This window comes from Salmo trutta, chromosome 29 (genome assembly GCF_901001165.1).
Source record: "Salmo trutta chromosome 29, fSalTru1.1, whole genome shotgun sequence".
Taxonomy (NCBI): domain Eukaryota; kingdom Metazoa; phylum Chordata; class Actinopteri; order Salmoniformes; family Salmonidae; genus Salmo; species Salmo trutta.
The window spans coordinates 24992709-25015356 of record NC_042985.1 but is presented as its reverse complement, the minus strand read 5'-3'; the positions used below and the strand labels follow the sequence as shown (position 1 = coordinate 25015356).

The 22648-nt window shown below is 41.3% G+C and overlaps 1 protein-coding gene, 2 long non-coding RNA genes and 1 other non-coding gene across 4 annotated transcripts; all 4 read left to right on the top strand.

Annotated features, from left to right (window-relative positions):
- Positions 1–416: 416 nt before the first annotated feature.
- On the top strand, positions 417–1795 carry LOC115167194 (uncharacterized). Its single transcript, XR_003870456.1, has 2 exons — positions 417–466; positions 1333–1795. It is a non-coding gene; the product is annotated as an uncharacterized LOC115167194 (long non-coding RNA).
- On the top strand, positions 1060–1182 carry LOC115167771 (small nucleolar RNA SNORA76). Its single transcript, XR_003870568.1, has one exon. It is a non-coding gene; the product is annotated as a small nucleolar RNA SNORA76 (small nucleolar RNA).
- A 5602-nt stretch (positions 1796–7397) lies between the features above and the next one.
- LOC115167192 (transcription factor E2F4) lies at positions 7398–20952 on the top strand. Its single transcript, XM_029721364.1, has 10 exons — positions 7398–7621; positions 8062–8478; positions 11016–11125; positions 11213–11374; positions 11605–11713; positions 11809–12070; positions 12300–12425; positions 18835–18882; positions 19052–19096; positions 19179–20952. Exons 2-10 carry the CDS (start codon positions 8335–8337, stop codon positions 19292–19294), a joined length of 1122 nt encoding a protein of 373 aa, XP_029577224.1. The 5' UTR covers positions 7398–7621; positions 8062–8334; the 3' UTR covers positions 19295–20952.
- On the top strand, positions 12437–13588 carry LOC115167193 (uncharacterized). The gene is made up of 2 exons (XR_003870455.1): positions 12437–13056; positions 13094–13588. It is a non-coding gene; the product is annotated as an uncharacterized LOC115167193 (long non-coding RNA).
- Positions 20953–22648: the final 1696 nt, after the last annotated feature.

Genomic DNA, 22648 nt, shown 5'->3' with positions numbered 1-22648 from the left:
TAAAAACAAAAAAAGACAAGTGAGTATCAGTCATGCGTTTTTATAAGGGTCTCTGGCAAAAGACCCCTGAAGATGCATGATTAAGGTGACGCTATGCATGTACACTATGCATATGTATTCATGGTAGGTTATCAAGAGTTAGACAATACATAGCCTAGGCCCAAGGCTATGTATTGGTCCATTGACTATTGCATGTTATACATTGACTATTGAATGTTATGCCTTTTACATGAACAGTTAGACAATACAGTCAGTTATCTATGCATAGTCATTTTAATAACTGTACCTACATGTACATATTACCTCAATTACCTCGACACCGGTGCCCTTGCACATTGACTCTGTACCGGTAACCCCTGTATATAGCCCCGCTATTGTTATTTACTGCTGCTCTTTAATCATTTGTTTTTTTTATCTCTTACTTTTTTAAAGGTATTTTCTTAACAGCATTGTTGGTTAAGGGCTTGTAAGTAAGCGTTTCACTGTAAGGTCTACACCTGTTGTATTCTGCACGTGTCAAATAAAATTTGATTCGATTTGAATACACAGTGCTTGACTTGGGCAAGAGCTCACTGGAACTGAGTACTGGCACCTCAAACGTTTCACTGCTTGAGCTTCTGCACCTCTTATTTATTTTATTTAACCTGGCAAGTCAGTTAAGAACAAATTCTTATTTACAATGACAGCCTACCGGGGAACAGTGGGTTAATTGCCTTGTTCAGGGGTAGAACTACAGATTTTTACCTTGTCAGCTCAGTGATTTGATCCAGGAACCTTTTGGTTACCGCTCTAACCACTAGGCTACCTGCTGCCCCGAAATAGAATATTTTAGAATATCTTATAGAATATTTGCTCAAAAGTATTGTGGAGCTCTTGCACCTAAATGTAAACAGTACCAGTACCCAAAATGATTACCAGCACCTATTTCAGTCCAAGTCAAGCACCAACAATACATAACCTAAGCCCTTGGGCTAAATTTAACAAGTTTAAATATGGTCCATTGACTATTGAATGTTATACCTCAGTGTGTGTTTTCTGGTCTTATTAAAGTGTGCGTGTGCACTATTATTAAGCCCCTGGGTCTGTGTGTGACCTCTGGGGTTACGCTGTAGTGCTACAGAATCTCTCTCTCTCTCCCAGGCTGTGCTTGTTCTTTAGCCTGCGGAGAACTGAGACACAGTGACCGTTACTAACCCCCATCCCACCATCTTCCCTCTGTGTGTTACTGTGTCCATGTTTGTGTATGTATCAGTATCTGACAGAATAGTAACACAGATCATGTACTTATATGTGATTGAATAGTGCCCTGCGTCTCTCTCTTTTCCCTCTCAGGTGACTCCGATCAGTGTCTCATTGATTCAAAGGTGTAAAGGGGTGTGTCTTTGCCACTAGGATTTCAGTCCTTTTCTACACACCTTTTAATAATTAGTAAAATCATCACAGTCAGAAGAGGACAAGCCATCTGAGGCCTCCTAGCCAGCTGCTTAGACAGGGCCTCCTCTAGCTTTCATTACCCCTTGTGGTTAGCCTTTCTTGCTGGCTGGGACTGAAATCCAGAAAAGATCCAGACATGATTACTGCTGCCTATGTCAGAGGACAAGTCACTCTTCTCTGATAAGGACACACAAAGTTTTATGAGTGGAGATGTTTATGAGTTTCTTGTTAAATTGCCTTTCAATCCATTCGCTTAAATGTTTCAATTCCACCCGTGTCTGCATCTGATGTTCCTCTATTTGTTAAACAGAGGCCAGAAATATATTGAATGAAATAAATGTAGATACTAAGTAAGAACAAATGTGGATTTTTTGTGTGTGCACCCTATCTCTACGCTGAATGTCAGTCTGCAAGACTTTTGAGTAAACTCATATTGAGGTTTATATATATGTTTTGTCTGGTGCGGGGACTCCTGTCCTCAAACAAGAGTTCTAGATGCTAAGGGATCCGAGGAAATAAAATCAATGGTCACATTTAAAAAAAATCTAAATCACGTTTTTAACCATTGTTATTTTCCTTACAAACACTTTGAAATAATATAGAAGGATTTATCTGTGATAGAAATACCAATTGAATGATTTAAAAAATGGAATTACAAAGCATCAACAATAGATCTGACCTGTGACAAATTCTTCAACTGGAAGGCCCAAGACTGTCCCCTGAAATCAATGTTGGAGATCATTCTAAGACATCACATTGAAGGACATAAAGACGAAATACATGGTAAAGCATACTGAATCATCTACTTCTTGAATGATCATTCCCATATCTGATCTTTACAGAAGGTAACACAGATGATAAGGCATTAAATGGTGGGTTAAACACTGTTAAACTTACTGCTGTAGTTATATTTTTCATGACCTAGTAACTGCTGAAGGTAGAATGAATTACAGAATATGATCTCCTTAGCTCTGACAGAACTAGTGCTCCCTTGTGGAGACTATGGGTAGTTCACCCTCACTCGCTGCTCCTCATGCCAAATGCCAAGTGGTATGGCTTTTGAGACTGTCCTGCCAAAGAAGAGGCTGAAATCTTGTACAACTCCATCCTCAGGCCAGTATTTTTACATCAACAGTTGTCACAAACTGCTTTACAGAAACCCAGCCTAAAACCCAACAGAGCAAGCAATCCAGGTGCAGAAGAACAGTGGTTAGGAAAGGCAAAATCAAAGCTTATAGGTCATGCACACAGATTTGCAGATGTTATCGCAGGTGCAGTGAAATACTGTTTCTAGCTCCAACAGTGCAGTAATATCTAGAAACAATACAGTAACCCCAAAAAGTAGAATGCTTGTTTTGGAATATTTGTATTCTTTAATTTATGTTAGTATTGTGGAGTAACTACAATGTTGTTGGTCCATCCTCAGTTTTCTCCTATCACAGCCATTAAACTCTGTAACTGTTTTAAAATCACCGTTGGCCTCTTGGTGAAATCGCTGAGCAGTTTCCTTCCTCTCCAGTGACTGAGTTAGGAATCTTTGTAGTGACTGGGTATATTGATGCACCATCCAAAGTGTAATTAATAACTGCACCATGCTCAAAGGGATATTCAATGTTTGCTTTATTTTTACTCTACCAACACTTCCTTGACCCCCTCCAGTTTGTATTCCGGTCGGAGAGAGGAAAAGATGTACATGCATTTGAAGGGCAGCAAAAACATGCGTATCATGTTTGAAGATTTCTCCTCTGCATTTAACACAATCAATCCGTTTATCCTCGCGACAGACTTAGATGAGACTTCGGACTTGATTCTATGCTTATCACATGGATCACCAACTTCCTAATTGATAGGTCTCAGCAGGTACGAGTTGGCAACACCCTCTCTGAAATGCGCACTGCTTCAGTTGGAACCCCACAGACCAGCGTTCTTTCACCAGTACTATACATATTGTATACAGACGGCTGCCGGAGCCGTAATGTTTGCCTAAGTACAATGTAATTAGTAGTTGTTACACAGGATTTAGCTAGTTCAAATTAAGTTTATTGTGAGGGGTGTGTGCAGTGCAATGGCAAAGGCGTCGTCCGTGGATCTGTTGGGGTTGTATGCAAATTGTAGTGGGCCTAGGGTGTCGAATAAGGTGGAGGTGATATGATCCTTAACTACATTATTCATGGGCATTGCCATTGCCAGTATACAATAAATCTCAAGCTCCATTCTGGGCTTGTGCTATAAAGAGCTCCCTTCATTGTCTCTCTCTCACACACATATTTTTCCTGTCACACACCTACACACGCAAAATGCATGTGCAAACACGCATTCACACACAAATGTACTCAAAATGTTGTTCTCAATGAATAAAATCCTGAATTTTGTTAGGAATATTGTTCGATCAAAGAAAGGCTATTTCTAAGACTGCATGGTATAGGCTATTGCTTAAAATGTCTTGTTACAAAAGGAATAAGCTACTAGTGAACATTGTGACAACCAACCCCATTCTGTGTGACATTCAAACCTGATAATAACTCCATGCTTGAATAAGGAGGATAAAAATGGTCCCCATTTCAACCCAAGACCTCGGTCTTTCTATTAATGTTGAAAATACTATTGTAAGAGATATTGGTGCTTGAAAATACACACAAGAGTAAAAAGCATGACAACCGCAACCCCAGTCCCGTTCTCCCCTACAGCCTTCATAGTCTATACTGACTTGTGTTTGAACAAAACCTTTTGAGTGGAGTACTTTCCCAACCAACAAATTGTGATAACTGTGCAAGGAGGTGAATCAGGGTGGCACTTTACCAGACTATCAAGTAGGTTCCGACATTAATACGGAATTCAACAATGTTCAAAATGTGTTGAATTTAAAAGATTCATTAAATGAATTGAACTTTTTAGAAAATCTATTGATCTACACAAGTTTCTCACAAGATATGAAAATAATGCATCAGTGATTGGTATTTCTAGTAACTTTTTGAAGAAGCAACAGCATGGGAATGCCTGTCTGTGTGGTGCGCTCTTGTCCATCACTTTGTGTAGCCAGTTAGCCAGTTTGCTCGACCTTATTCATGGTTTCCTCGTGCATAAAGGTGGTGGAATTATGAGGGAAATAAGTCAAGGTCAGAATAGGGCTGATCTGTAGTCATCCCGGTCCACCACACCTTATTTTCTTTCTTCACCTTGAAAGAAAAGCAGCGTGAATAGCATGCTATTTTCATGTTTAAGTTCAAGGTCAGAATATGCATAGAGAGAAAAGTGCATAAAAATAAATAACATTGAATTTATGGATTAACAGGTCAGAATGAGGCCTTAGGTGTGCAATTAAAGGAATCTACACAAAAAAGGAATATACACAAAAAAATCTACATTTGTTACTTTCTTTCTTTTCCTTTTGATTTGATTGATGCATTGACATGGACTCAGAACATTCAATGTTGATGTTTCTCTATAAATAATTGGAAGTTTGAGAGTAAATAACTGAATCTGAAACCAGGAAAAATAAAACAGAGAAAGTAAATTTGGGAAAAATCTAAATGGATTTGAGGGGAGGGTATGACATATTTAGTATGACAATTGGTGTGTTGTGTTCTTCTGTCTTGGAATATTAGTCACCCACCATCAGCTCCTACAAGATCATAGAAATCACATTCAGTCCTTTACCCCACTTTCTCATTCTCGCTCTCAAATTTCTCTCCTTCTTTATATTCCGGCGCATTCTTGTTTTATTGCGAGGAAGAGGCCCTCTCATTGTGCTGTTGTCTCTTTAGGATGTGAGGTGGGAAATTCTAGTTTTGGTTTTGGAAGGAGAAGGGGGGGCATCTGGTTGGGTGTACTCTCCAGATACCCTTGTTCCCCCCTAGTCTCCCATCCTCTGTTCCAAGGGGGCCAAATGTACTGTGGGGTGTTCTGGGCACCGTTAGCCTTTTGTCTGTCAAACAACGCCCCCCCCCCCCCCCCCCCCAACAGGGCAGGGATAGCACAGCGGCCTGGGCTTTCATGTTGTTCATTGTGCATTCATAGCATACGGCTGTCCCTGACCCCCAATGCACCCATTTCCACACACACAACCAATGCATCAAGGGTTGTCTCTCCAGGGTTTAAATAATTTTGACCTTAGCTTGATCCAATACTCTGACCATAACTGGTCTATATTATGTGAACAATGTGGGTTCAATTCCCACAAAGATCAAATACAAATAAAAACAAATGATGCACTCTGTCATACATGTCGCTCTGGATAAAAATGATCTGTTAAGTGACATATATTAAACTGAACTAAATAGTCCTACAGTATTTTATTGTGCTGCCCCTGCATCTTGAAGCATTTCCACGTTTTGGCCTCCATGCTGAATTGGGGTGAGGGGGATGCTACCCCAATTGGCTGTCCCACTCCAGTCTTCTCTGTCTGGGCTGGGCCGCCTGGTAAGGCTTCTTTGTGGGTTCATAACCACGGTAGACAGAAATAGGTCAGGCTGTAATTTTGAAAGGGAGATGCCCCCTCTTAGCCCTTCCCCACCCTGTGCCCCTTTGTGTTTGACCATCACACCTCTAGCCTCTGATCCAGTTGTAGGATGCAGAGGTATAGCACACACATGCACGCGCACACTCACACACACATACACACACATATTTGAAATACTTTATTTGAATCCACAAAATACATTGCAATCCAAAGGCCACACTGTCAATTAAAGTACAAGGCCAAGACTGCCACACACACACACACACACACACATACACACACACACACACACATACACACACACACCTAATTCTGATCCTAACCCTAATTGTAACCCCAATCCTAAAGCTAACCCCTATGCCTAAAATAGGCGTTGTCCTCGTGGGGACCTGGGAAATATCCCCACGAGGGAGAATTTTCCTTGTTTTACTGTCCTTGTGGGGACTTTTGGAGATTTCTGGTACCCATGATTTCTGGTCATTTCAATCATACACACGGGTACTCTCTAAAAACACGGCACTTCAGTACAAGTGACTTTTTGTAGAATGTTAGGAGAGCATTTTCGCCAACCCTAACCCTTTTCCTAAACTTAACCTAATTCTCCTAAACTGCTATGCTAATTCTCCTAACCTGTTACGGAAAAGTCGTATCTGTATCGAAGTGACATGTTTTTAGGCTAATCTCCTTACACATGAGTGACTCATAGAGGGTAGGGGCTTTGCAAAGTTGTGGAAAAGAGTCCTTGACTTGTCAAAATTATTTCTGCTTTTAAACTTGTCTGTGGGTGTATGGGTTATTGGTCATTCTCTACATTGTTCCAAAAATGTAAATGTCATCTTGACATAGTTCTGAAAGACATTCTTATACCGTATTTTATTCAAGACACTGGGTCAATATACGCTGAGTGTACAAAACTCCCCCCCGTCGGGGCATGGACTCTGCCAGTTGTCAAAAGCGTTCCACAAGGATGCTGGCCCATGTTGACGCCAATGCTTACCACAGTTGTGTCAAGTTGTCTGTATGTGTTTTTGGGTGTTGGACAATTCTTGATACACACGGGAAACTGTTGAGCGTGAAAAACCCAGCAGGGTTGCAGTTTTTGACACAAACCGGTGTGCCTGACACCTACTACCATAACCTGTTCAAAGGCACTTAAATATTTTGTCCTGCCCATTCACCCTTTGAATGGCACACACACAATCCATGTCTCAATTGTCTCCAAGCTTAAAAAAAGCGCATTTAACCAGTCTCCTTCACTTCATCTACACTGACTGAAGTGAATTTAACAAGTGACATCAATAAGGGATCATAGCGTTCACCTGGATTCACCTGGTCAGTCTATGTCATGGAAAGAGCAGGTGTCCTTCATGTTTTGTACACTCACTGTACATTACAATATCGTTTCATTTTGCACAGTATCATGACACTCTTTTATGTGTGACGCTCCCTAGCACTAACGTGATTTCATTGGCTAAGATGAAAATCTGGTGCGCCGCTTCATGCATCCTTCGGCGTGAAGTTCGCTGTACGCGAGACATTAGTTAACAGGAAGAAAATGCATTGGTTCTGTTGGATGAAAGATGCAGTAGGAGGGAGTTTTTAAACTGCCTTTCGAATATTAGTTAAGTAAATGCCCTGCGTGATAGCTTGCTTACAATATATCGATGAAACAAACTCAACTTGAATAGCATTCCAGTGTTGGAATGTTGCTTTGAGGACAACTCATTGGTAAGTACATCTGAGCATTCATCAGGACGCTCGTGACAGGAGATAGCTAGGTAACTTACTGTACTGTAGCTAGCTAACGTTAGCTAGTCTGCTGATAATCGGGTGAGTTAACTAGCTGACTAGCTAGTTATTGTGCCACCTAACGTTGTGCTAACTAACGTTACTGTAGCTAGCTAACGTAACTATGGGTGGTTGGCCAAAGTTGCCAAGCCAATCCAGTGGAGGAGGTCTAATCGAAAACGGCTTGCATTTACTGCTGACTTGGTATTTTGCACTCCTACACAATCTGATTAAATCAAATTGGAGTAGGAACTCTAAGAGATATAACTAACTACTCTATTGTAGTTTAGTCTCCGTATGTAATGCATACAGCAGGTTATGGTACAATGAGTAGTTGTGTATTTTTCGTTTCACTTTCCCGTGGTGTCCTCACTTTACAGACGCTCCCTACGCTTGAAACCATCCCAGCTTTCAGCCCGCCTCCTACGGGTGGAGCACAGGACCTCATCGCTGGGTGGCTGCTTACTGTGTTCTGGCTCACGGGGAGACGAACTGTACTGACCACTGACCCCGTAGTTGGCACAGCCTTCCCAGGGTTGCAACTATCCCTGCGGTTGCACTGGACTAGGACGGTCGAGGGCATAGGCCCGGTGCTTTACAGAATTTAGGGAAACCTCCCATTCACTATATCATCCAACCGATTCAGACTGGTTATGGAGCTGGAGGTGAGCCGAACCGAGCTGGAAGGTTCCGATGCTCCCCAGTCTCAGAGACACGAGAGGAGCCTCGGACTTCTCACCACGAAGTTCGTTACTTTGCTGCAGGAAGCGAAGGACGGGGTGCTCGATCTCAAAGTAGTGAGTGATGGGCTGCATCCCTTTTGACTGTCTGACTGTAAGAATTGTTAGCTATGGTTTGTTTATGTTTTAGTATCATCGCAAAGTCTAATCTTCTAACATATATAAGTCTGAGCACTGGGTGGTTTGGTTGATATTGCTGCATTGTGTTGTAACAGATGTGCAACAAACTCCGAGGAGATGCATGTGGAATATGACATGCACACAGACACCCACACCAGGGTTTCCGTTAGAAAAATCTGTCCGGGAAGATTTCAATTAACATCAAATAGGTGTAGACTAACAGTGTAATGCTTAAAGGGATACTTCGGGATTTTGACAACCCTTTATCTACTTCCCCGGAGTCAGATGAACTCGTGGATAACATTTTTATGTCTCTGTGTCCAGTATGAAGGAAGTTGGAGGTAGTTTTGCGAGCCAATGCTAACGTTAACTAGTCTTAGCGCAATGACTGGAAGTCTATGTGCTAGCAGACACAATATACTTCCAGTGTTTATGGTAACGCTAGCTACATGACGACTAACGAAAATACACACTTCCCAATTTAATTCCACAAAATGTTGTACATTGAAGCTGCACTATGCAGAAATCAATCCCCTGTTTCCTGGTTGCAAAAAGTCTAATTGTTTGCCTTATTTCAATTTATGTTACAAAACAAGCAAGTATAGTGTGGAGAATCATTCTACCATCTAAACCGCTATGATATATGTTTTCCATAATCAAAAATATTGTTTTTTCAGCTGTTTGAAGCTGGTGTACAAAACTAAGAACAGGAAGCATAGAAATACCGCACATAGAACAGATCTACCACTTCTTAACTTCGCAGGGATTGATTTAACAACACCCAGTGAAATAGCAGCGCGCCAAATTCAAAAACAGAAATACTCATAATAATTCATAAATCATACAAGTGTTATACATCGGTTTAAAGATTAACTTCTTGTTAATCCAGCCACAGTGTCAGATTTCAAAAAGGCTTTACGGTGAAAGCAAACCATGTGATTATCTGAGGACAGCACCCAGCATACCAACACATGAAAATCACATTTCAACCCGCCAGGCACGACACAAAAGTCATAAATAACATCACATATGGTCCTTTTGTTCGATAAATTCTGTCGTTATAGCCCGAAAATGTCAATTTATTTGGTGCATTTGATTCAGAAAATACACCCTGGTTCCAACTCGTGCAACATGACTACAAAATATCTAATAAATTACCTGTAAACGCTGTCAAAACATTTCAAATAACTTTCCTAATCCAACTTTAGGTATTTTAAAATGTAAATAATCGATACAATTTAAGACTGGATAAACTGTGTTCAATACTGAATAAAAACAACGTGAAGCGTGTGACCTGGAGCGCGCATCATAACATTAGAGAGCACTAGGCTGGACCCTCGTTCTGAATAACCGTACTTCTACATTTCTCTAAAGAAAAACATCAACCAATTTCTAAAGACTGTTGACATCTAGTGGAAGCAATAGGAACTGCAACCAAGGGCCACAGAAATCTAGGTTCCCATAGAGTCACCTCAAGAACAAAAAAATTCCTGGATGGTTTGTCCTCGGGGTTTCGCCTGCCAAATGAGTTCTGTTATACTCACAGACATACTTTTAACCGTTTTAGAAACTTTAGAGTGTTTTCTATCCGAATCTACCAATTATATGCATATCCAAGCTTCTGGGCCTGAGTAGCAGGCAGTTTACTTTGGGCACACTTTTCATCCGGACATGAAAATAGTGCCCCCTAGCCTTAAGAAGTTTTAAACTTGCTTTCAATAATGACAGATCTTTAACTTACATTTCTATGTGAATTTGGTCTGTTCTAAAAGTTACATATTGCAGCTTTAGCCTATAGACCGATAAGCATGACAGTCAAATGTATTTTCATCAACTGTTATTTTCATCAATGAATAAAAAGTATTATTTGTAGTGGGATTGTTTTTTCTCCCAGTCAATTTGACCAGCAACAATTTCATCTGATTTTCATTTTTTTATTTGCCAAAAGCCGGCAATTACACATGCACTGTGATCATGATGATTTACACTCTAAAATAAAATAGAAGCTTAAACTCTAATATAAAACTAAGTGTTAAACTGTTACATTATCTAGGTTACTGTCAGTAAGGATTTCAAGGAATAAGAGGGTAAAACACAGAAAGAGTGTGTGTGCAAAAGAGACAAGCCGTGTCTCATCGCTCAGTGGGTGGCTCTGTCACGGTCTGTCATTATTGTCCACATTGTTTAGTCTCCCCTCTGATAGGCTCATAGGGTTGTAACCTTTCCTATTATTGGCTATCAGGGCTATGACCCATCCAGTGATATGTTGACAGGCCCTGTCTCACAGGCTCTGATCTTTGTGATTTGTTATTAACCCCACACTAGATATGCATCCCACTAAGGAAAATAGCCTAGATAGGGACATTTGGGTGCTTGCATTTTAAAATCATTCATTAAGTTATTTTGCTTCTGATCAGAGAGGGTGACCTTTGACAGTTGTGTTGTGAGTAATGTCGTTTTTCCTGCTCTTGTAGGCAGCAGACACCCTGGCCGTCAGACAGAAGAGGCGCATCTATGACATCACCAATGTACTGGAGGGCATTGGCCTGATCGAGAAGAAGTCAAAGAACAGTATTCAGTGGAAGTGAGTGAGTGTGTATGTTCGAGCGCTTGTATGTTTGTAGGTATGCACACAGTATGTGCTTACATTTCATTGCACTATCTGTCTAAGGGGAGTTGGCCCAGGCTGTAACACAAGGGAGATTGGTGACAGGCTGATTGACCTGAAGTCGGAGCTTGAAGATCTGGATATGAGGGAAAGTGAGCTGGACCAGCAGAGGGTGTGGGTCCAACAAAGCATCAAGAATGTGACCGAGGACACACACAATAGTCCATATCCTTACTATGTACTCACATACTCATACCTACACCAACATCTAAATTGTTACCCCAACCTAACCTTACATAGGTATCCATGTCAGTCCACAGTCCACACCAGTAGAAACTTTTAGAAAAGAGCTGCAGTGCTGTCTTGTCTGTACAATAGCAGAGGATACACTTGCCAGCATTAATACTGTTATAATACTCTGTTAAGGTGTGTGTCTGACCTTAACTCTGACCAACTCTGGCCTATGTTAATCATGAGGACATCTGCAGCTGCTTCAAAGGTGATACCCTCTTGGCGGTGCGTGCTCCCTCTGGTACGCAGCTGGAGGTGCCCATACCTGAAGCTGTAAGTTCGATTTGTTTCTGCCACCTCCTCCCCCTAGTCAGTCTGTCAGTCTTCTCAGGGTGAAAGTAAGTGTGTGTGTTTGTCTCCACTTTTAGGTTGAAAATGGTCCGAGGAAGTATCAGATTCATCTGATGAGTGCTGCTGGGCCCATTGATGTTCTGCTCATCAACAAGGATCCAGTTAACTCAACACCTGTGGTGCTGCCAGTCCCGCCCCCTGAGGAAATGCTGCAGAACACCAAGTCTGCTGCAGCCTCTGCAGACACAACCACTAACACACCCACTCACACATTTGTCAAGACCACCCAGTGTCTGGCCACCGGCAAGCCTAAAGCACATACAGCAGCTAAGCCATCAGGTGACCTCACTGTTATATCTCTCATGGTCTATGAAAATGTTTTGTCTGCTAAACTCTCAATACAATATCATTGAATTGTCCCATGTCTACCCCTGTGTCCATCTCTCTCTCTCCCTCTACCTCTATCTACCTCTATCTCCCTCTACCTCTCTCTCTCTACCTCTACCTCTATCTCTCTCTACCTCTACCTCTATCTCCCTCTACCTCTCTCTCTACCTTTACCTACCAGACACCTCCAGCACTGAAAAACCTGCTCCACAACCACCATCATTGGACACCCGATCCCTCCAGTCTTCTGCTTCGTTGGACAACAACGTGACTGTCTTTGAACCAATCAAATCCGATTCATCTGACTGTGAGTTAGAATTCAATGTATCTGTGTGTGTGTGTGCGCATGTTGTGTGGTAGCAGCAATAGGGTTGGGCGATATTACGATAGTATCGGATATCGAAGATTATTGACAGCCAGCGTCGACGGTGATGACATTGTGATGTGAAAGATGCTGTATAAAGCCAAAGCCTATTTTATTTTTCATAGAGGACACTCCGGTGTCTAATTATTTTAAAAGTCAAATGTTGTCTCTTCTCTCCATTTGATATGAATATGACTTAAGTTTTTCTGCATGCTGGCTTTCTCCTCCCGCCGTGCTACTTCATGATCAAACAATTAGCTTAGAACGCCGTTAGATAAACTATCTGAAAGTTTTAGGTTGTTTTTGAATAACCTTAAAGCATGCTAGGCCTAAGGTAATAATGAAATTAGCTTAGAACGCCGTTAGATAAACTATCTGAAAGTTTTAGGTTGTTTTTGAATAACCTTAAAGCATGCTAGGCCTAAGGTAATAATGAATAACCTTAAAGCATGCTAGGCCTAAGGTAATAATGAATAACCTTAAAGCATGCTAGGCCTAAGGTAATAATGAATAACCTTAAAGCATGCTAGGCCTAAGGTAATAATGAATAACCTTAAAGCATGCTAGGCCTAAGGTAATAATGAATAACCTTAAAGCATGCTAGGCCTAAGGTAATAATGAAAGAGGTAGAACAAACAATAACAACATAGAAAAATCTAATGTATAGTTTGAACAAACCTTACAGTTGGACAAAGCTTAGTCTTCTATTAAATAATGCAACCCTCCCTCTTTCTGTTGTGAGCCAAACGGCTAAAAGCCAAATCCCAGTAATTAAAATAGCCTATCAAAAGCATGAAGTTAAAATTATAAATACTATTTACCAAATAGGCTATTCTAATGAAGTGTTTAACATCCTAAAGTTGCAGCTTTCAAATGCAGTCTATAGGCAATTCTTCTCTATCACAGGTTTATTTTAAATAACATATGTTACAGGCAACAACAAGTCAAATTGAGTAAACAATATCAATATGGAAAAATGTAATGAGAAGTCAAAAGAACTTACAGCTGTGCAAAGCTTATGAAAGAAATGATGTGTAGAGTAGGCCAATTTCCATAGCCTATAATTAGCAATGTAGTCCCCAACCTACCTATACAACATATAGAAAGAAACCTAGGCTAATAAGGGAGGAAGATTAGGCAAATCTTGTGAGTTATTGAATAATTATCCAGTTATGGGGACAGTGGAATTGCATGCTCTGCAGCTGGGCCCTTGATAATTTACAACCCATCACGACGCACAGCCAGCGAGGATCCTTGACTGTCACTTGCACTTCGGCACACAGACTAGGGCTGGGCGATTTGAAATGAATTGGATAAATTAGAATGTATGTTTTTGCGCGATATTCCAAATACCTGTATTGCGGATCATTTTTTTATGAGTGTTTATGTGCGCTTGTCTTTTTGGTCCCGGCTCCTTATATATATATATATTATTCATGACAAGATGCTCATGTCTCTGCCCTAACAATGGGAGTCGTTGTCCCAAAGGTGGGAAGGCAGGCGACAAGCTTACGTCTAAAATAAGCCCATAGAAATGCATTGGGCTTATTTTGGACAGATTTTTGCGAGAGAAACGTTTTGTCAACATTTGCCAAACCTCTCACTCCGCCTCTTCCTCTCTATTTACACATACACACCAAGCCCCTCCCCTGCCACTCAGAATAACAAAGATGAGAGATCACTTCTTCCTCTCTGACAAACAGGTTTCAACTCGTTATTTGAATTTTGGTCCAACAGAATGGGTCATATGGACACTGAAACACATTGAGACATTATTTTACTGTAATAGAGGAAGTTAACCTTTCTAATGATAGCCTTTTTATGTCTCAACTCCTGAAGTTGCTCGCAGAGCGGACACCACAAAAACAGGAGTATCAATGAACATTGGTTCTGGAAAATGAATGTTCAGTTTGTCACGCACGCATTGTGGTACCAAGTACAGCTAGCAGAATTTTATGCAAGCAGTCTAATTTGTTTGAGACCTGTGTAAATGTTCTTTAATGCCTGCTACAAGAAGTTAGTCATTATTAGTGAATGTACATTATGCATGGTTCTGGTAAAATTTTGTAAAAAAATGGCAATTTTCATAGACTGACTTGAAAGCCAGATCAGTGATTATTGCAAAAAAGCAGGTTAAATTATTTAGATTAAGTTAATATTGGGTTTTATGGTTGTGGAAGGTGTATTTTTAGCCTTGGTATAATTTCACAAGACCTGAATCCATTAGATAATTGCTGACTGGTTGAAATGCAGTGTATTTGCTCTTTTAATTGTACAACAAAGCTTATTTAGTGAAAACATTTTTTAAAATCAAGATATATATTGTGAATCGCCCATAGGTTTGAAAGAATCGAGAGATGATTTTGTGGCAATGTCGCCCAGACCTAATAGCGGCACACACCTCTTTCGTGCCACAGCTCCAACTGAGAAGAATACACTACGGAAAAAGAGTTGGCTCCAAGATATACACTGCTCAAAAAAATAAAGGGAACACTTAAACAACACAATGTAACTCAAGTCAATCACACTTCTGTGAAATCAAACTGTCCACTTAGGAAACAACACTGATTGACAATAAATTTCACATGCTGTTGTGCAAATGGAATAGACAACAGGTGGAAATTATAGGCAATTAGCAAGACACCCCCAATAAAGGAGTGGTTCTGCAGGTGGGGACCACAGACCACTTCTCAGTTCCTATGCTTCCTGGCTGATGTTTTGGTCACTTTTGAATGCTGGCGGTGCTTTCACTCTAGTGGTAGCATGAGACGGAGTCTACAACCCACGCAAGTGGCTCAGGTAGTGCAGCTCATCCAGGATGGCACATCAATGCGAGCTGTGGCAAGAAGGTTTGCTGTGTCTGTCAGCGTAGTGTCTAGAGCATGGAGGCGCTACCAGGAGACAGGCCAGTACATCAGGAGACGTGGAGGAGGGCAACAACCCAGCAGCAGGACCGCTACCTCCGCCTTTGTGCAAGGAGGAGCAGGAGGAGCACTGCCAGAGGCCTGCAAAATGACCTCCAGCAGGCCACAAATGTGCATGTGTCTGTTCAAACGGTCAGAAACAGACTCCATGAGGGTGGTATGAGGGCCCGACGTCCACAGGTGGGGGTTGTGCTTACAGCCCAACACCGTGCACGACGTTTGGCATTTGCCAGAGAACACCAAGATTGGCAAATTCACCACTGGCGCCCTGTGCTCTTCACAGATGAAAGCAGGTTCACACTGAGCACGTGACAGACGTGACAGAGACTGGAGACGCCGTGGAGAACGTTCTGCTGCCTGCAACATCCTCCAGTATGACCGGTTTGGCGGTGGGTCAGTCATGGTGTGGGGTGGCATTTCTTTGGGGAGCCGCACAGCCCTCCATGTGCTCGCCAGAGGTAGCCTGACTGCCATTAGGTACCGAGATGAGATCCTCAGACCCCTTGTGAGACCATATGCTGGTGCGGTTGGCCCTGGGTTCCTCCTAATGCAAGACAATGCTAGACCTCATGTGGCTGGAGTGTGTCAGCAGTTCCTGCAAGAGGAAGGCATTGATGCTATGGACTGGCCCGCCATTCCCCAGACCTGAATCCAATTGAGCACATCTGGGACATGTCTCGCTCCATCCACCAACGCCACGGTGCACCACAGACTGTCCAGGAGTTGGCGGATGCTTTAGTCCAGGTCTGCGAGGAGATCCCTCAGGAGACCATCCGCCACCTCATCAGGAGCATGCCCAGGCGTTGTAGGGAGGTCATACAGGCACGTGGAGGCCACACACACTACTGAGCCTCATTTTGCCTTGTTTTAAGGACATTACATCAAAGTTGGATCAGCCTGTAGTGTGGTTTTCCACTTTAATTTTGAGTGTGACTCCAAATCCAGACCTCCATGGGTTGATAAATTGGATTTCCATTGATTATTTTTGTGTGATTTTGTTGTCAGCACATTCAACTATGTAAAGAAAAAAGTATTTAATAAGATTATTTCTTTCATTCAGATCTAGGATGTGTTGTTTTAGTGTTCCCTTTATTTTTTTGAGCAGTATATTTTGTCATGATTCCTCTCGCTAGTGGTCCTTTTTTAGCAGTCTTTTATTTAAATTATTTTTTTAAACCGTACAATTGTGGGGTTGGCCAATAGGGGGCGATACCATTGTACATTACAATGTTTTATGGGTACTTAATCATGATAGGTCAAAGGTTGACCGCCCAACCATAAGCAGCAATGTGATGGAGGCAGATAAACCTTGGCACTGGGCTAGCATTCCAATGGTCTCTCTCTTGCGCGCGCGCGCACACACACACACACACACACACACACACACACACACACACACACACGTGTAAAGTACCAGTCAAAATTTGGACACACCTCTTCATTCAATGGTTTTTCTTTATTTTTACGATTTTCTAGTGAAGACATCAAAACTATGAAATAACACATGGAATCATGTAATAACCAAAAAACTGTTAAACAAATCAAAATATATTTGAGATTCTTCAAAGGAGCCACGCTTTGCCTAGACAGCTTTGCATACACTTGGCATTCTCTCAACCAGCTTCATGAGGCAGTCACCTTGAATGTGTTTCAATTAACAGGTGTGCCTTGTTAATATGTGGAATTTCTTTCCTTAATGCGTTTGAGCCAATCAGTTGTGTTGTGACGAGGTAGGGGTGGTATACAGAAGATAGCCCTATTTGGTAAAATACCAAGTCCATATTATGGCAAGAACAGCTCATATAAGCAAAGCGAAATGACAGTCCATCATTACTTTAAGACATGAAGGTCAGTCAATCTGGAAAATGTCAAGAACTTTGAAAGTTTATTCAAGTGCAGTCGCAAAAAAACCTTCAAGCGCAATGATGAAACTGGCTCTCATGAGGACCGCCACAGGAAAGGAAGGCCCAGAGTTACCTCTGCTGCAAGATGGGCTTCCGAGTGGCGCAGCGGTCTAAAGCACTGCATCTCAGTGCTAGAGGCGTCTCTACAGACACCCTGGTTCGAATCCAGGCTGTATCACAACCGGCCGTGATTGGGAGTCCCATAGGGCGGCGCACAATTAGCCCAGCGTCGTCAAGTTTGGCCAGTGTAGGCCGTCATTGTAAATAAGAATTTGTTCTTAACTAACTTGCTTAGTTAAATAAAATAAAAGATAAGGTCATTAGAGTTAACTGCACCTCAGATTTCGGCCCAAATAAATGCTTCAGAGTTCAAGTAACAGACACATCTCTACATCAGCTGTTCAGAGGAGACTGTGTGAATCAGGCCTTCATGGTCGAATTGCTGCAAAGAAACCACTACTTAAGGACACCAATAAGAAGAAACTTACTTAGGCAAAGAAACATGAGCAGTGGACATTAGACCTGTGGAAATCTGTCCTTTGGTCTGGTGAGTGCAAATGTGAGATTTTTTTGGTTCCTGCCGCCATGTCTTGGTGAGACGCAGAGTAGGTGAACAGATGATCTCCGCATGTGTGGTTCCCGAAGCATGGAGATGGTGTGTGATGGTGTGGGGGTGCTTTGCTGGTGACACTGTCTGTGGTTTATTTAGAATTCAAGCCAAACTTAACCAGCATGGCTACCACAGGATTCTGCAGCGATACGCCATCCCATCTGGTTTTCGCTTCGTGGGACTATTGATTTTGTTTTTCAACAGGGAAATGACCCAACACGCCTCCAGGCTGTGTAAGGGCTATTTGACCAAGAAGGAGAGTGATGGAGTGCTGCTTCAGATGACCTGTTTTGGGATGAGTTGGACCACAGAGTGAAGAAAAAGCAGCCACCAAGTGCTCAGCATATGTGGCAACTCCTTCAAGACTGTTGGGAAAGCATTCCAGGTGAATCTGGTTGAGAGAATGCCAAGACTGTGCAATGCAGTCATCAAGGCAAAGGGTGGCTTCTTTGAAGAATCTAAAATATATTTTGATTTCACTTTTTTGATTACTACATGATTCCATATGTGTCATTTCATAGTTTGTCTTCACTAGTCTACAATGTAGAAAATAGTAAAAAAATAAAATAATTAATGAGTACGTGTGTCCAAACTTTTGACTGGTACTGTACGTACATTGTTTATCTGTTTTAGTAAGCACACACTTCCGACCACAGTGTTTTTTTTTGTGTTTTTTTTTTTTTACATTAAAACCCTGGCTATGCCCAATGCACTGTAACACAGGAAGCATCTGTGTGGTAACAAACAATGTATAAAGCCTGCCTGCTATAGAAATGTGTGTGTGCGCAAGCTGTTTTAATTTTTGGTTGTTTAATGAACATACACAGGAAAACAGTGTGTGAATTGGCTCTACCTTATAAAAACAACCTCTAATGTACTTGTATGGTGTCTATATTGTGCCTTGTGTTTTTCAGTGCTGGATTTCCCCAAATACTTTTCTGACATGTTTGACTCTGCTAAAGGTACTGTGTGTGACTCTGTGTGTGCATGTGTATCGTGTCTTAAACTTGATTTAAATGTATCCAAACAGACCCTTGCGTTGCATTTCAGGAAATTAAGTTAATGATAAATTGTGACTTTGTGTATAGCAGACACTCTCTCACCTCTTTATGTGTGTGTGTGTGTGTGTAGAGATGGTTAGTGCAGATCTACTAGAGGAACTTATGGCGTCAGAAGGTAAGAGTCTAAAACGGATTGTGTTATAAACCCCCTTTACTTTTACTTGATGATTCCAGTTATGTTTATATCCCTCTACTAGTGTTTTCTCCACTCCTCCGCCTCTCTCCCCCCCCGGGTGACCATGACTACATCTATAACCTGGATGAGAGTGAGGGCCTCTGCGACCTCTTTGACGTCCCCGTCCTCAACCTTTGACCTATGAACCTTGCCACAAGGCTCACATGAAGAGGCCTTTTTTAAAAAGAAAGCCAAGAACAGTTTTTAAACAATTCTTTGAGTACTAACAAACCGATGAAGTGGTCTATTTTTGGAGTCTTGTAATATAAGCTGAATTGATAAACAAACAGTTTTTGATAATTTTCATACTCTTTATTTTTGTCACGTCCTCTTCGTTGATGTCTGAACAGGGAGATGATGCAACTTATCCTGGAGAGCAGCCATCCCCTACTGGCTTATAAGCTTTAATGATGTCATGTAATATATTTTTGTATCTGTGCTGCTGAAGTGGCAGTGGATGTGTTTTTAGAAGTTGAGTTCTGCTCCATTTGGAGTGAGTAAAGATGGCTTGGGTTGAGGGAAGGATAGGAAATTAATGGGATGCTCAAGGCAAAATCATCTACGACACCTCAACACTTATGTACATCTGAAACTGTTGGATAGTAAGCAATAAGACAATTCCATCTAGTTTTTTAGAGGGCAAGGTAGAGCTATTGCCATATCGCAGACCTATTTGATCCTTTCAGATCTACATGGTGACTAAGGGTAGGGAGGGATAGGTGCTGTGAGGAGCTTCATTGTTTGTCTACGGTCAATGAGCTGTGCATGTGAGGAGTGCAGCTACTCCATTGCCCACATAGTGGTGCTAGAGTCACAGCGGGAAGAGAAGATCAGCTTCCTCACCTGCCGCAACCTAGTGTCTCCTATGAGTCAGGCACACAAGACCAGCCACAATATACTGACAACATGTAAATCCATTAAAAGCCGTTACCAGTCCCAATCTATTGATACTATTGATGAGGCTTCCAGTTCTCTTCAGTTGCTGGTGCATTTTATATCTTGTCTGTTTCTCCCTCTAAGTCTGTGTACATGTGGAGCACATTTTTGTTGTTGTAATTCTCACAAGTCTCAACACTGATTTCTATTGTAAAATGCTCTTTATTTTGGTGTATTATAGTGAACTGACACTGTCAAGGAACAGTACGGTACATACATTTCTTTTTGTCTCTTTTTTTACATCCGAATCCAGATTCAACTATGATATGTGTTCGTTCAGGAAGTTCAGAAGTGAATATTTTTCAAGTTTAGTGTAAAATCTTCTGTATCATTTGTATTGTTTGGTTGTAATGCATATTGCTGTTTGTAACCTGCTCATGTTCTGATGAGTAAATTCATGATTTCACATCGGGGCGAACTGAACCAGAAATCGTCCCTGGGAATTTTTGTCACCCCGGCCTATCTGTTCGGGGCCGTATATTTTTGGTCAGTGTGTGTGAAATGGGACAGCAGCAAATAAGCAAAATTATTGTGAGAGAAATTTAAATAGACATGCTAAACTATTCTACAGGTGATATATTGGTTCTATACATAAATGTGTTAATTTTTCTATATTATAGGGGGTTACAATTAGTATATCCCTTATCTCTTTCAATTCTGCAATGTATAAGTTGCAGATTGACACTCACACCCGTCTTTGTTATCCTATGTGCAAACAAACTCAGCATGTAGCCACAAATCTACTGAGTAAACTTACCTATATGTTTTTATATGCTAAATGAGGCTCAGAGGATATTCATTTTAAGAATGGCAGTCACTCCTGATTACCAATATGAATGAAAAAGAATATATGAAAACTTTTTGGAATTTTGTCTTTCTTTTATTGCATCACACAACAGACACACTTTTGTCTACTTAGTTGACACCATGAGGAGCATAGTATTATGTTATGTGGTTGGAATGGCTGTATGTGGCTGTTAAGTGGACAGTAGCTTTCAAACAGGCTGAGGCAATTTAGATTGAGTCAAGGATACAACTTTAGAGTTTTACAGTGGTGTAAAAATGATTTATAGTAAAATTTAAGTTGTTTTTTTTGACAACTTTTACTTGACTACATTCTTAAAGAAAATAATGTACTTTTGGTCCATACATTTTCCCTGACACCCAAAAGTACTCGTTACATTGTGAGTGGTTAGCAGGACAGAAAAATTGTCAAATTCACGTACTTATCAAGAGAACATCCTGGTTATCCCTACTGCCTCTGATCTGGTGGACTCGCTAAGCTTGATGTCTGTGTTGTGGTGTGCCCCTGGCTATTTGTAAAAAAAAAAAATAATATTGTGCCTTCTGGTTTCCTTAATATAGGCAATTTTAAATGATTTATAATTTTAAGTTTGATACTTAAGTATATTTTTGCAATTACATTTACTTTTCATACTTAAGTATATTTAAAATGAAATACTTTTAGACTTACTCAAGTAGTATTTTACTGGGTCATTCACTTTTACTTGAGTCATTTTCTATTAAGGTATCTTTACTTTTACTCAAGAATGGCAATTGGGTACTTTTTCCACCACTTGGAGTTCAATCTTTCAATTAATTCATGACCCGCTCAATTCTCAGAGTTGTAAGTGACTGCTTGCTAAATTCTTTAGGGCTATCTGACAGTCAAAACTGTTCGCTGCTCTGGCACCCCAATGGTGGAACAAGCTCCCTCACGACGCCAGGACAGCGGAGTCCATCACCACCTTCCGGAGACACCTGAAACCCCACCTCTTTAAGGAATACCTGGGATAGGATAAAGTAATCCTTCTAACCCCCCCCCCAAAAAAGAAAAAGATATAGATGTACTATTGTAAAGTGGTTGTTCCACTGGATATCATAAGGTGAATGCACCAATTTGTAAGTCGCTCTGGATAAGAGCGTCTGCTAAATGACGTAAATGACTGAAGGTGACAGACTGACATTTGAGCTTGGCTGAAGCAGTGTAACTAAAGTAGCGGAGCAGTTTCACAATTGAAGAAATTAAACAACTGTTTTTGGCCGCCTGTCAATCATGACGTAGTGGTGGTACAGAAGGTAGCGTATATGGCCCAGTACATCACTGGGGCCGAGCTCCCTGCCATCCAGGACCTCTATACCAGGCAGTGTCAGAGGAGGGCCCTAAACATTGTCATAGACTCCAGCCACCCAGTCATAGACTGTTCTCTCTGCTACCGCATGGCAAACAGTACCCGGATCACAAAGTCTGAGACCAAAAGGCTCCTGAAAAGCTTCTACCCCCAAGCCATGAGACTGCTGAACAGTTAATCAAATGGCTACCCAGATTATTTACATTGACCCCCTGTTTTTTGCACTGACTATCTTTCCTTGACTCTATGCACACTCAGACTCTACCCACACACTCACACATACTACACTGACATTCCAACACACACACACACACATTTTTCTTCCTTTTTAACTCTGCATTGTTGTGCAAGGGCTCGTAATTAAGAGTTTCACAGTAAAGCCTACACCTGTTGTATTCGGCGCATGTGACAAATAACATTTAAT

Bases quoted from the DNA above. Each gene is read 5' to 3' on its own strand.
- LOC115167192 (XM_029721364.1), top strand. From the start codon at position 8,335: ATGGAGCTGGAGGTGAGCCGAACCGAGCTGGAAGGTTCCGATGCTCCC. The intron at 11,714-11,808 runs GTAAGTTCGATT...CTCCACTTTTAG, and splicing joins AGGTGCCCATACCTGAAGCT to GTTGAAAATGGTCCGAGGAA. The intron at 19,097-19,178 runs GTAAGAGTCTAA...TCCCTCTACTAG, and splicing joins GGAACTTATGGCGTCAGAAG to TGTTTTCTCCACTCCTCCGC.